Source organism: Eucalyptus grandis, chromosome 11 (assembly GCF_016545825.1).
Source record: "Eucalyptus grandis isolate ANBG69807.140 chromosome 11, ASM1654582v1, whole genome shotgun sequence".
Classification (NCBI taxonomy): Eukaryota; Viridiplantae; Streptophyta; class Magnoliopsida; order Myrtales; family Myrtaceae; genus Eucalyptus; species Eucalyptus grandis.
In genome coordinates, this window is record NC_052622.1 from 45588283 (window position 1) to 45600810 (window position 12528).

Sequence of the window (12528 nt, forward strand, 5' to 3'; positions counted from 1 at the left end):
AGTATTTTCTGGGATCATTGGATGCATGGTCATCGTATGACGATGGAGGTGAATATCATAATCTCTTTTATGTGAGAGAATTATCAAAAAAGTCCTAAACTTATTGCGATTGTGCCAATTCAATCTTAAACTTTTTTTTTTTGGCCAATTTAGTTCTAAATCTTTTATAATTATGCCAATTTAGTTCATCCGGCGAAAATTGGCTAGTGGTGACGGCTGTCGATAAATGATGAAGTGGCAATTTTTTTTTTTTCAAAATTTTAAATATTTTTTTGAATTTTTGAATTTTTTTTTTCTTCACCTTCTCCTTTCTTTGGACAACAAGGTCAACCTTGCTAGCTAGTGGCAAGGCTCGCCCCCGCCGGCCACTAGTGAAGGCGAGTCTCGCCCAGCGATGGCAAGGTTGACCCTCGCCTTGGCTGGGTGAGGCCTTGCTAGATCTGGCGAGACTTGGCCTTGCCTAGCCAAGGTGATGGTTGACCTTGCTAGTGGTTGATGAGGCCGCTGTCGCTAGATCTAGCAAGGCTTAAGCTCGCCCAACCATGGCGAGGGTTGACTTCGCCTAGGGCTGAGCCTCGCCAGATTCGGCAAGGCCTCAAACTTGCCATTCTTGGGCAAGGAGCCTCATCAGGCACTGGCGAGGGCGAGCTTGGCCCTCACCATGGCTGGTGGGGGCGAGCCTTGCCATTGGTTGGCAAGGCTGACCTCGGCCCTCACCTTTGGCCGGCGGTGGCCGAGGAAGGAGAAGATGGATGGAGAAAATTTAAAAATTCGAAAAAAATATTAATTTAAAAATAAATAAATAAAAATGCCACGTCAACGTTCGTCAAATGACCATCACTGGCTTGTGCCCACGTTAGTGCCAGCCAGCTAAATTTGGCTAGATGCACTAAATTTGTACAATTGCAAAATGATTAGGACTGAATTGGCTAAAGAAAAAAGTTTAGGACTGAATTGGCACAATTGCAATAGGTTTATGACTTTTTGTGTAATTCTCCTTTTTTTTATGTTGCAAGTATGGGTTTCCTCTCTATACTCAAGATATTCCACTAGAGGACTAAGCATGCCTCCTTTAATCATAATAATGTGCTTCTACACATATTTGACTTACAAAAGTGAATCCACCTACTGGAAAAACAATTGGAGATGGCTCATTTCACTCAAAAGTATTGGTGAAATCTTTTGTTCGTGTGTCGATTACCATTTTCATCTCTCTCTGTTTTTATGTTTAGGATCTAAGTCTTTAACTAGTACTGTTTGCCGTATCAATGAATTCTTAGAATCGGTAGACTTCTTGTAGTTAGTTTAGTCCACAAGCCACTCTCAGATGCTTGTAGCATGGTCTGAGCAGGAGCTGATAACGTCCTTCCGATGGAGCTGGCCATGAAGGTTCCTGGAAAAATTAGAGCTAATGTGAGATTTGCTGTATATATTGTCTTACCGATGTGACCTGAAGGTAATCCCAAGTCAGCTACAGTTCAAGAGATTTACATGAATGTGCTTTCACAGATGTGTGTAGACTTTGATGCTTTTGTTTGATAGGCAAGACGGCGAGAACGAAGATAAAGAGCATGATGGACGAGGACGCTCTTTACATGACGATAAACAGAAATTACTACTTAGCACCAAATACCTAGGAATTGATACCCGAGAGGTGTCCAGCCAATTAGAGAATATGCTTTCTCACTTATTCTCGATGTCCATGTTTCATGCTTTGCAAAGTATTCTCTAATACTGTCTCCCACTCCTCACACATCACATTAGCCATAAACTAGTAATTTGAATAATATGATAATTCTTTTGGAGATTGCGATCTTACATAATCTGACTTTTTGTTTGTACTTTTTGTGACACCCCAGTTATATTACTGTTTTAATAGCATATGGAAGTTTAATAAAATTTCTCTCAACCAAAACCCTTGTACAAGAAATTGCACGAGTAAACGTATATTTTATTTTCGGTATATATAATTGTAATACAATTTTGACACATCATTCAAGCAAATACAAAATACAAAAGTCCTGGGAAGGGGTGTGGTCAACTAGCGTCTCTACTTCAATCCTATTACATAAACGAGGCACCATCCGACACAGGGATTGATGGTTTTGGGCATGGTCTCATCCCCTCCATCGCAATAATCTAGTCACCATCCTACATATTGAAAGTGATGGATGAGCCAAAGCTCAATAAATAAAATATCTAGTTTTAGTTATAAAAATCCTTACCACTTCACATGGTACAAGCAAAGATAATGCATAACAGTCGAATTAGTGTGCGATAACATGAGTTGACTTTACTTTTCACATTTTCATATATCATAGTAATCATCATACAACAATGCTTCCATTTAGACTCATGCATATGGAATACCATGTTCCAATGTAAGATGACCAATTAAACATCATATGATTCTATACATGCACATGAACATGCATTATATTCATTTAACTTTTCCTCCCAAACTCTCTCAAGACATCCCGATTTACGGGACATCTCAACTCTGAGGCATTCTATGAACTTCCATCATAGGGCATCTCCACCATAGAAGCATTTCGACTCCAGAGGTATGTCGAAACACTCCTCGAGGCATCCCAACCACTAAGGCATCTTGCAAACTTTTACCATGGGGTATTGTCATGCACTACTATATCGGTGACGGAAACACATTATTTTCATGTACAATGCGCATGTTAACATTGATCCTTCTTACATCAATAATGGAATAAACAATCATTACAACAATCAACTTCCTAGTGCATATCTACTTTTTATGCATAACCTTACTTGCCCTTTTTATAATCATATAAGTGAAAGATGTGGATTATAAGCTTATCTCACCTCCTTCCTCATCATACTTTTTTAATGTGCACATCATATGACATGCTTATCCTTCTATTTTGTAAAGACAAGCAAACATATACATGCATTTCGATACTCATACTCATTTTCTTTCTTCATCACATGCTTCTCAAAGAAATGAAATGCATTAGTCTCATAAACAGGCAAGAAGCAACTTGTGATCATATTCAAGACATGAATATGTTATTTAGTAATCCCTCTTTTTAAGGAAGATCAGACCTGGAAAGCAATTCAAACTGAGAAAGCAATCATACTCGGATTGAGTAAATGTATATTCAGACTCAGAAAGTAAAGGTACTTAGTAAAATTCTGATCGGATAAAATGGACACATTCAGGTTTCAGTAAAATTTGATTGATATGAACAAACATGTCCAAGCCCAGTAAAATTTGATCGTAAAAAGAAACGGATTCAGACTTTAGTAAAATCTAATCGATATAAATAAACACGTCTAGACTCAGTAAAATTTGATTGTACAAAGAAACATTTTCAGACTTCAGTAAAATATGATTAATATAAACAAACATGTCTAGGCCCAATAAAATCCGATTGTACAAAAAAACAAGTTCAAATTTCAACAAAATCTGATGTATAAATGAACATGTTCAGATTGAGTAAAATTTGATCATATAAATGAACATGTTCAGATTGAGTAAAATTTGATTGTATAAATGAACATGTTATGGTTGTTAAAGTTTGGACAATCAAATGGGCACATTTAGACTCAGTGAAAATGATAGAATACAAAAATAGATTTACAAATGGACAGACTTAGACTTAGTAAAAATCCAGTAGAACGAACAAACAGATTTTGACTCAATAAATTTTGGTAGAACGATAAATAGATTCTGACTATTTAGAATGAAACATAATGGATATGCAAAAGGTCATCAAGACAAATATGGCAGAATGAACAAATTTTGACTATTTAGAATGAAATATAATGAGGCATAATGAACATATCCTAAATAGTTAGAACTAAATAGAACGAACCAAACTTTGCCTAGTTAAGTTTTTGCAGAACAAGCAGAACGAGCATAAATAATAGATTATGCCTGGATAAATTTTGACAGAACGAACATGCTATATAATTCTTCTAGATTTTAACTCAACATTTTCACTTACCATTTCAACACAAATTAAGAAAATTGATTACATCTATTTATACATGCACAAGATAATCAAGGCTAGTTAACAATCACCATACTCATAATATGCACATCAAAGTTTCACTTCACAACAAACCAACCAAGTTAATGTTTAAGGAGATTGAACTACCTTAATGCCTAGAAACTTCACTTACCTCAAACAAATGTGAACAAGCAAAGGTCAAGACCATCTTTTGACTCATGAAAACTAAGATCCTAGGAAGAACTTGCTTCTAAAGGTTGAAGATGGCATGATACATTTGGGTAGACTTTTAGTTTCTTCTTTTCTCTGAAGTTAAGAGAATGCCTTTGTTTTAAGGGTACATTAGTTCTTCCTTCTATATATGGCATGCCTAATCTTGAGACAAGAACAAATGTCATGGAGTTTGCATGTAATGGAGATGACTGATCTAAAATGAAATGATGGTTATGGTAAGTGTCTTGATTACAAACCTTCACCCCATATGTGGCCAAAGAAGAAATAAGGGAAGATGACTCATCTTATAGAGAGTCTTCCCATAATCTTAGGTATCAAAATTACTAAGAGACCTTGTCTTGAGAGGACACTTAGGCATGTGTCACGGTGGCAAGGTTATTGTGACTAAGGGACTGCGCATTTTCGAGGAACACCTCCCAAGATCGCCAGGGTTTCCCGCAAGTGTGACATCCCAAATTTTCACTTCTGCTTTCAATTAAATTAATCATACATTTCATCGATGCGTCTATGGAAGCTGTTCTCAGAGATAATTATTCTCGAGATAACTAGACTATCTGGGGAAACCATTAAGGAATTTCCATGCAATAGACTCGAGAATTTGACTAGAAATCGGCTATTCGATCGTGCTCATCTTTAGAGGCCATTACGACACAGTTAAAAATTGATCAGAGATCAGAGATAGGTTGGTTCGACAGAGATGTGTGGCTAAATGTGGGTGACTCCACTAATTTGAAAAATTCTCGTCGGCCAGCACTAAACTGATTTTTCTTGAATTCTTGAGATTTTCACGACAATTGAGAGTCGCCAATGCATTGAGTGGGTTCATTGTGGATTGAAGAAAATCGACCACGGGTTATTTGTACTAAAAATTTCTGAAAGTTACCCGGTAGCCTAGGTCAGTCTAAAAACGCGTTAGAGTGAAATTAACCGCGAATTTGAATCCGATTTTAGAAATTGAAAGTTCTATCATGTCACAAATCATTTTAGAAATGTCGATTCAGTCTCAGAAGATTTTTCTGCAAACCAAGACTTTTTAAGAAAAAGTCGTCATAGGGCCGTTTTTGTACATAAAAGGTCAATGATCATTTTTGATCGTGCAACTGGGAAGTAAGTGGGATCAATTGGTGGGGAAAAATACCAATTGGATCAATGAGGTGTTGGTTGATTTTATAGAGGCCGGATTGTGTTGAATTAAGAGAGAATTTGTGTTCAATTGAGGGAGAAATCCATGAAATTCGTAGCTCCCCCTTGCCTAGGAATTTTGGACCATTTCAAAGGTTGTGAAGTGAGCCTTGGTGGTTGATGGTGGTCCATGGAAGCCAGCTATGGCTGAGGATTGGTCAAAGGGACCATTTGAGAGAAAATAAAGCTTGGTGGCCCCCCTTTGTCCCCTTATCCCTTCCTCTCTTCCTCAAGCTGGCCGACCACATCCATTTCCCCTCATCCTTGCCATTTTGAACACCAAAGCAGTTGAAGAAGAGCCACCGAAGCCAGCCCTTGCCGCCGGACCATTCATCGTCGCCGTTCATCACTTGTAACGCCACCACCGCTTGTCGCGCCTTAGGCGCGTCCAATGGCGTTGCTCCACCTCTCTCTCGCTTGTTCCGATGTCCCAGGAGTTTTCCCAAGCAACTCAGGTTTCCGTGAGCCGCCTTAGACGGCCGTTGAAGCTCGGAACCGCCCTTCCGAGTCGCTGCTGCCTCCGCCGGTCCACCGCTACCCTTGCCTCACCGAACCAGCCTTTGTTTTCTTCTTTTATAGCCCAAAACAGAGAGTAAATTAGTGGGTTTCCAACAAGAGTCTTGGCCTGTTTTGAGGTTGTTCCCGACCCCGAAAGTTAGGCTTACTTTGGAGAAAGTCGTCCCCCATTGTGTCCCCGTCGATTTGAACCGACTGGATCGCGAAACAAGTGAGTTTAACTCATCAATCCTCGTTTATTAGGTTAATGATGTTTAAGGGTTGATTAGTTTAAGTTAAGCATGGTTTAGGTGGATAGTTAGATTAGATTAGTGGATTTAATTAATTGCTTATGCATGTTAGGTAGTTAGTTAGTGTAATTAGCGAGTAAATAGACTTTAGTATTTATTTAACAAGTCTTGAAAATTTTTCGGGTCCGTTTCGGCGTCAATTAGGAATTACGGGCCTAAGTTGGATTTATTGGCATTTATTTAATATTTTTCGTAATTATTTAATTAATTATTTGTTTTTTGGAAATTAGACCGGGATAGTCGGTGACCAAAAATTTATGTTGGTTATTGTGGTGCAATCTGTTTATTTATTTGAGCTTTAATTTGTGCTAATTTTGCCTGATTGTGATTTTATGATTTTATTCCTAAATTGGTTTAATTTTGGTAATTAATTGAAAAATTACCGGGCGTTAGTTTACAGTGTCAAAAATATTTTGGGTGGACCATATAAAATGGTGGGATTTATGGAGGTGAAATTATGGTATTTTGGTTAAAGCCGACCGTGTACCCACACATGACTATTTTTATTTTATTTTATTGAGTATGATAAAAATGAGAAATTGGCTATATGATTGGAGTGGTATACTATTTTGGCCTAGGGGCCTAAATTTATCAGCTTTGGACGAGCATATATAGTATACCATATTATTAGTTTTGGGTGAGCACATATTATCAGTTTTGGGCAGGCATATATAGTATACTATATTGGCCTGTGAGCTTTAATCTATAGCTTTGGACGAGCATATATACAGTATGCTATATTATTAGTTTTGGACGAGCTATACTATCTATTTTCAGCTTTAAGTGAGTAGTCCTGAATTAATAGGACCTTATAGATGATATTGAATGTACCGACCAAGGGAATGTCGTGGTGACATGTAATCAACTGAGTCGATTGATCGATGATTTGATCTAGTTGAATAATTGTTTGAATTATATTGTTTGACAGGAGGAACTAAGACCAAAGTAAGTCTTCTGACTCATGATTATGCCTAGGCAGCCCTTAGGGCGTATTTGCTTCCTAATCAGGTCTTAGGGGATAGAACTTGCTAAAACGTCGTCTCACTCCGTTGTGGGATAACATTTCAGGTCCCTAGATGTCAGTACCACCAGCTCCTCCCAAGCATTTTGGTATACCAGAAGAAATCACAGAAATAGGTTATCACATTCTGATACACGGGCACCTTGAAAGATTAGAATATGTGTTGGTGAAATTAATAGTCTGGGTTGATGCGGGTCTACCTAAAAAGGTGCCCCATCAATTCAGGGCATGGTATCGCTACTACGATGATGGACGAAGAAAGAGTCTTGTGCCGGAGTATGATAGACCTCTATTTGTGATGGAGAATGCTTTTGGTAAAGGTATTATAGACTCTAAGGATGGATTGGTGGTGGATGCGAAGGATCCCAAGCTAGATGATCCTGATTCTCCGGAGTACTCAGCCATGGGCTCTAACTGGAGTGTAGAAGGAGAGATTGTTGAGGAGGATGACCGGGAGTAGATTGGAAGTCCCCACCCTTGTCTGCAGACTTTGTTTTCTAAGCTTGTTTAAGTTGAATCTGACTTGGTAATTCGCCTTGTATATATGTGCACTGGTTTGTAATGTATATAAGTATGGTTGTTTTTTCAGGTTTGAGATTTATGGTCCTACTCTCATATCCCATTGTTTTATTGTTTGGGGATATCTTATATGCTTCACTTGCGTGTTAAAATGAATGGGTCAGTGATACATCTTGGGACGTCGCTATTTAATCGACCAATGAGGGATGGGCGCGCGTCCGAGGATCGGAGCGTGATATCCCCATTTAAGTAGTATCAGAGCAATGGTTTAAGGATTAGAGTGATAATGTGCGATGTATATGGGATAGTGGTAGGAAAGACCTTTAAATTCATGCTGGTGCATGTCTGTGATAGTTAATTGGTAGAATTGCTTGTTGTTTGGATCACTTTGTTTCTAATTTGGTGTGGAATTGGAAGCAGGCTTCAGTAGAGAAAGTTGAGCCATGAGTGATCAAGAGCAAGAACTCCTAGCAAAAGGATTGTTAGGGCCGTGACTCAAGGTAGAATGCTGATTAGGATCGGTACCTGAGGAGGCCGTGGTCGAGCGCTAGCTCAGGCTAGCGTGAGTAGAGTAGCACCGCCTCCTGTTGGTGCCGGGGTAGTAGCCACTGGTGATCTCAGAATTGAGGGGATCATGTAGGCGCTAGAAGCCATGAGAGATGTGATGGCACATCAAGCACAGAATCAAGCCGCTGTTGTTGCTAACGTAGCTGTAGCACCTGCCGCCGCACCTGCTGCCGCACCTGCCGAGGTTCAACCTGAGAACGTGATGGTGCAGAGAGAGAGATCGATTCACAAGCTGGTGGAGCAGTTTTTAAAGCTGAGCCCGCCAAAATTCACGGGTACTGGAGACCTCGAGGCCGCGTCTCTGTGGATACAAGATCTGGAGAAAGCCTTTGCACTTCTGATGTGCACTGAGGCAGAGAAGGTGACCCTGGCCGTTTATCAGTTGCAGGGCAATGCTAACACCTGGTGGGGAGACGCCAGAGAGACAATGTTTCCAGAAGGAGTAGTCCCGCTGTGGGATGCATTCCTCCAGGCATTCAATGAACAGTACTTTTCGAGGAATGCCAGGGAGCAGCAAATAGAATAATTTCTGCGTCTCCGTCAGAAGACAATGACTGTTGATTAATATGGGGTCAAGTTCGGGGAGCTATCTCAGTATGCTCCAAGGTTGATCGAAGATTTTGAGGAGAAGGCACGAAGGTTCAAGAATGGCTTTCGACAAGAGTTAAAGCAACCGTTGGTGTCGTTCGATTTGATTGATTACCGAGAGATCTATCGTCGAGAATAGTTGCTTGAAAGGAGCTTGAGCGAGTAAGTCACCTCGTTTGGATCGAGGTTTGCTTCGCACTGAGAGATTCGCCAGGGAAAGAGGCCCATGCCTGGAGGTAGATTCCATATTCCGCCCAATAGGAAGGGCGGAGTTGGAAAGTTAGGGCCAAGTCAGAATGGCCTGTGTTGCTTCTGTGGAAGGCGACATGGTATAGTTCCGTGTCCTCGAAGACTGGGTGTTTTTTTGGATGTGGCCAACAAGGCCACATGATCAGGGATTGTCCCAACAGACCAAGAGGACAACCATAGTTGCTGTTGCCGCTACCTATGGGTCAGATTAGGGGGTATGCACCGCATATTGCGCCGTAGGGAGGATAGCTTAGACCCCTAGTTCAAGGCACGGTATATGCCATCACTCAAGGTCAGGTGGAAGCTGCGCCTGACGTGATCACATGTATAGTATCGTTGAATGACCATCTCGCTTACACTTTATTCGATCTAGGAGCAACCCATTGCTTTATTGCCGAGCAGTATGTTAAGTTGATAGGAGTTAGTCCTGTATTATTGGAGTCGACAATTAGTATATCTACATCATTGAAAAATAAAGTTATTGCTGCTTTGGGTTGCTCTGGTTGCAAGTTAGTGATTGGTGAGTGAGTGGGGAAAATAGACTTATTAGTCCTACCCATGTATGATTTTGATTTAATTATTAGCATGGACTAGCTCACTAAGCAACAAGCTAAGATGGACTGCTATCGCAAGGCGATTTAGTTTCCCTCTAAGAGCTTTGAGTTTGTCGGAAATTGAGGAGGACCCTCGATTATCTTGATCTCGTCGCCAGAGGCAACTCGTTTGTTAGACGAGGGTTGTCAATGGTACATGACAACTGTTGTGGATACGACAGTAGAGGAGGTGAAGATGGAAGACATTGTTGTGGTGCAAGAATTTCTCGATGTCTTTCCAAAGGAATTCCAGGCTTACTGTCAGAGAGAGAAATTGAGTTCATAATTGAGCTAGCACCTCGGGACAGAGCCAATCTCTAAGGCTTCTTATCGAATGGCGTTATCTAAGTTAAAGGAATTGAAGGTGCAGATGTAGGAGTTATTGGATAAATGATTTATTTGTCCCAGTGTATCACCTTAGGGAGCACCAGTTATGTTTGTGAAAAAGAAAGATGGTTCATTGCGCTTGTGCATCGACTATCGGCAACTCAATCAAGTAACGATCAAGAACAAGTATCCACTCCCGAGGATCGATGATTTGTTGGATCAGTTGCAAGGAGTGTCGATATTTTCAAAGATCGACTTGATGACATGATATCATCAGCATTTTGTACTCAGTATGGTCATTACGAGTTCACAGTGATGCCATTCGGGTTGACAAATGCTTCCGCTGCCTTCATGAATTTGATGAACCGAATATTCAAGGAATATCTAGTAGGTTAACTTACTAATCCTCGCTTAGTAGGTTAATGACGCTTAAGGGTTGATTAGTTTAGGTTAAGCATGGTTTAAGTGGATAGTTAGATTAGATTAACGGATTTAATTAAAGGGATAAGTGTTGCAGAAGTCCTAAAACTTGTTACGAAAATGCATTTGAGTCCTAAAACTTGCAAAAAGTACAAATAAGTTCTAAAACTTGTCAAAATGTTTCATTTAAGTCATAAAGTTAACACCGTTAGCATTTTCCGTTAAAAATGCTGACGTAGCATTTTAAATAATTTTTTATTTTCCAACTGTCTTTTATTCAATTTTAAAAAAATTATATTTAAAAACTAAAATTCAATTTTTAAAAAATTGTTAAAAAAAGAAAAAAAGAAAAAGAAAAGGGCAGGAGGAGTCGACCACCAATTTGGGAGGGGTGGCGGCACTGTGGTGAGGGTTGGCGACCCTCACTCGACGTGGGTGAGGGCTCGCCGACCCCAAGAGAGGGCCGACGACCCTCACCTAACGCGAGCGAGGGTGCCTAGATCTAGGCATGCCGGCCCTCACCGGGGCCGGCGAGCCCTTGCTTGGGGGCTAGCGATCGTCGCCAGCCCGGGCGAGGCCTTGGCGGCCCTCGCTTAGGGCCGGCGAGGCTTGCCAGCATTCGGGCAGCGTAGCCAGTTTTGGGCGAGCCCCGCCGGCCCTAGGCGAGGGCCGCCGAGGCCTCGAGGTGGGTGCCACGGCGAGGGGGAGGACACCGCCGTGAGCATCGAGGAGTTGTTGAGCTGAGTGGGGTCGGCGTGCGAGCCGGCCTGCGATGACGCCGAGCTGCGGGAGACGTTTGAGTTCTTCGACAAGGACCACGATGGGAGGATCATGACAAAGGAGCTCCTCTGGGTGTTCGTGACGTTTGGGGATGAGCGGTGCACCCTGCTGTGAGGGTGCCTAGATCTGGGCCCGCCGGCCCTCGCGGGGGGTCGGCGACCATCGCCCGCCTTGGGCAAGTCGTCGCCGGCCCCTTCGGCGATGGGTAGCGGCGGCGGGGGAGAGGAACCGCTGATTTTTTTAAAAATAAATTTTTTAACTTTTCTTTTTAGTTTTTGGTGAAAATAAAATAAAATGAATAAATCTAATTATTTAGTTTTTAAATCTATTTTTTAAAAATGAATAAAAATAATTAAAAAATGCACATGGAAAATAAAAAATTATTTAAAATGCTATGTCAGCATTTTTAACGGAAAATGCTAACGGTGTTAACTTTATGACTCAAATGAAACATTTTGATAAGTTTTAGGACTTATTTGCACTTTTGCAAGTTTTATGACTCAAATGCATTTTCGTGACAAGTTTTTTGGACTTTTGTAGCACTTATCCCTTAATTAAATGCCGATGCATGTTATGTGGTTAGTTAATGCAATTAATGAGTAAATAAACTCTAGTATTTATTTAACGAGTCTAAAAAATTTTCCGAGTCCGTTTCGACATCCAATTAGACATTACGGGCCTAAGTTGGATTTATTGGCATTTATTTAATATTTTTTGTAATTAATTAATTTTCAAAAATTAGACTAAGATAGCCGATGACCGGAATTTTATGCTGGTTATTGTGGTGCAATCTGTTTATTTATTTGAGCTTTAATTTGCGCTAATTTTGCCTGATTTTGATTTTAGGATTTTATTCCTAAATTTGTTTAATTTTGGTAATTAATTGGAAAATTACCGGGCGTCGGTCTATAGCGCTAAAAATATTTTGGGTGGACCATATAAAATAGTGGGATTTATGGAGGTGAAATTATGGTATTTTGGCTAAGGCCGACCGTGTACCCACACACAACTGTTTTTTTTATTTATTTATTGGGTATGATAAAAATGAGAAATTGGCAAAATGATTGGAGTGGTATATTATTTTGGCCAGGGGGTCTAAATTTATTAGCTTTGGGCGAGCATATATAGTATACCATATCATCAGTTTTGGGTGAGCACATATTATCAGCTTTGGGTGAGCACGTATTATTAGCTTTGGGCGAGCATATATAGTATACTGAATTGGCTCGGGGGCCATAATCTATTAGCTTTTG

General features: G+C 40.4%; 1 protein-coding gene across 1 annotated transcript; it reads left to right on the top strand.

Moving 5' to 3' along the window:
• The first annotated feature begins 8403 nt into the window (after positions 1-8403).
• Positions 8404-8844, top strand: LOC104420784. Its single transcript, XM_010032565.2, has one exon. The coding sequence runs from the start codon at positions 8404-8406 to the stop codon at positions 8842-8844; it is 441 nt and encodes a 146-aa protein (XP_010030867.2).
• The last annotated feature ends 3684 nt before the right edge of the window (positions 8845-12528 follow it).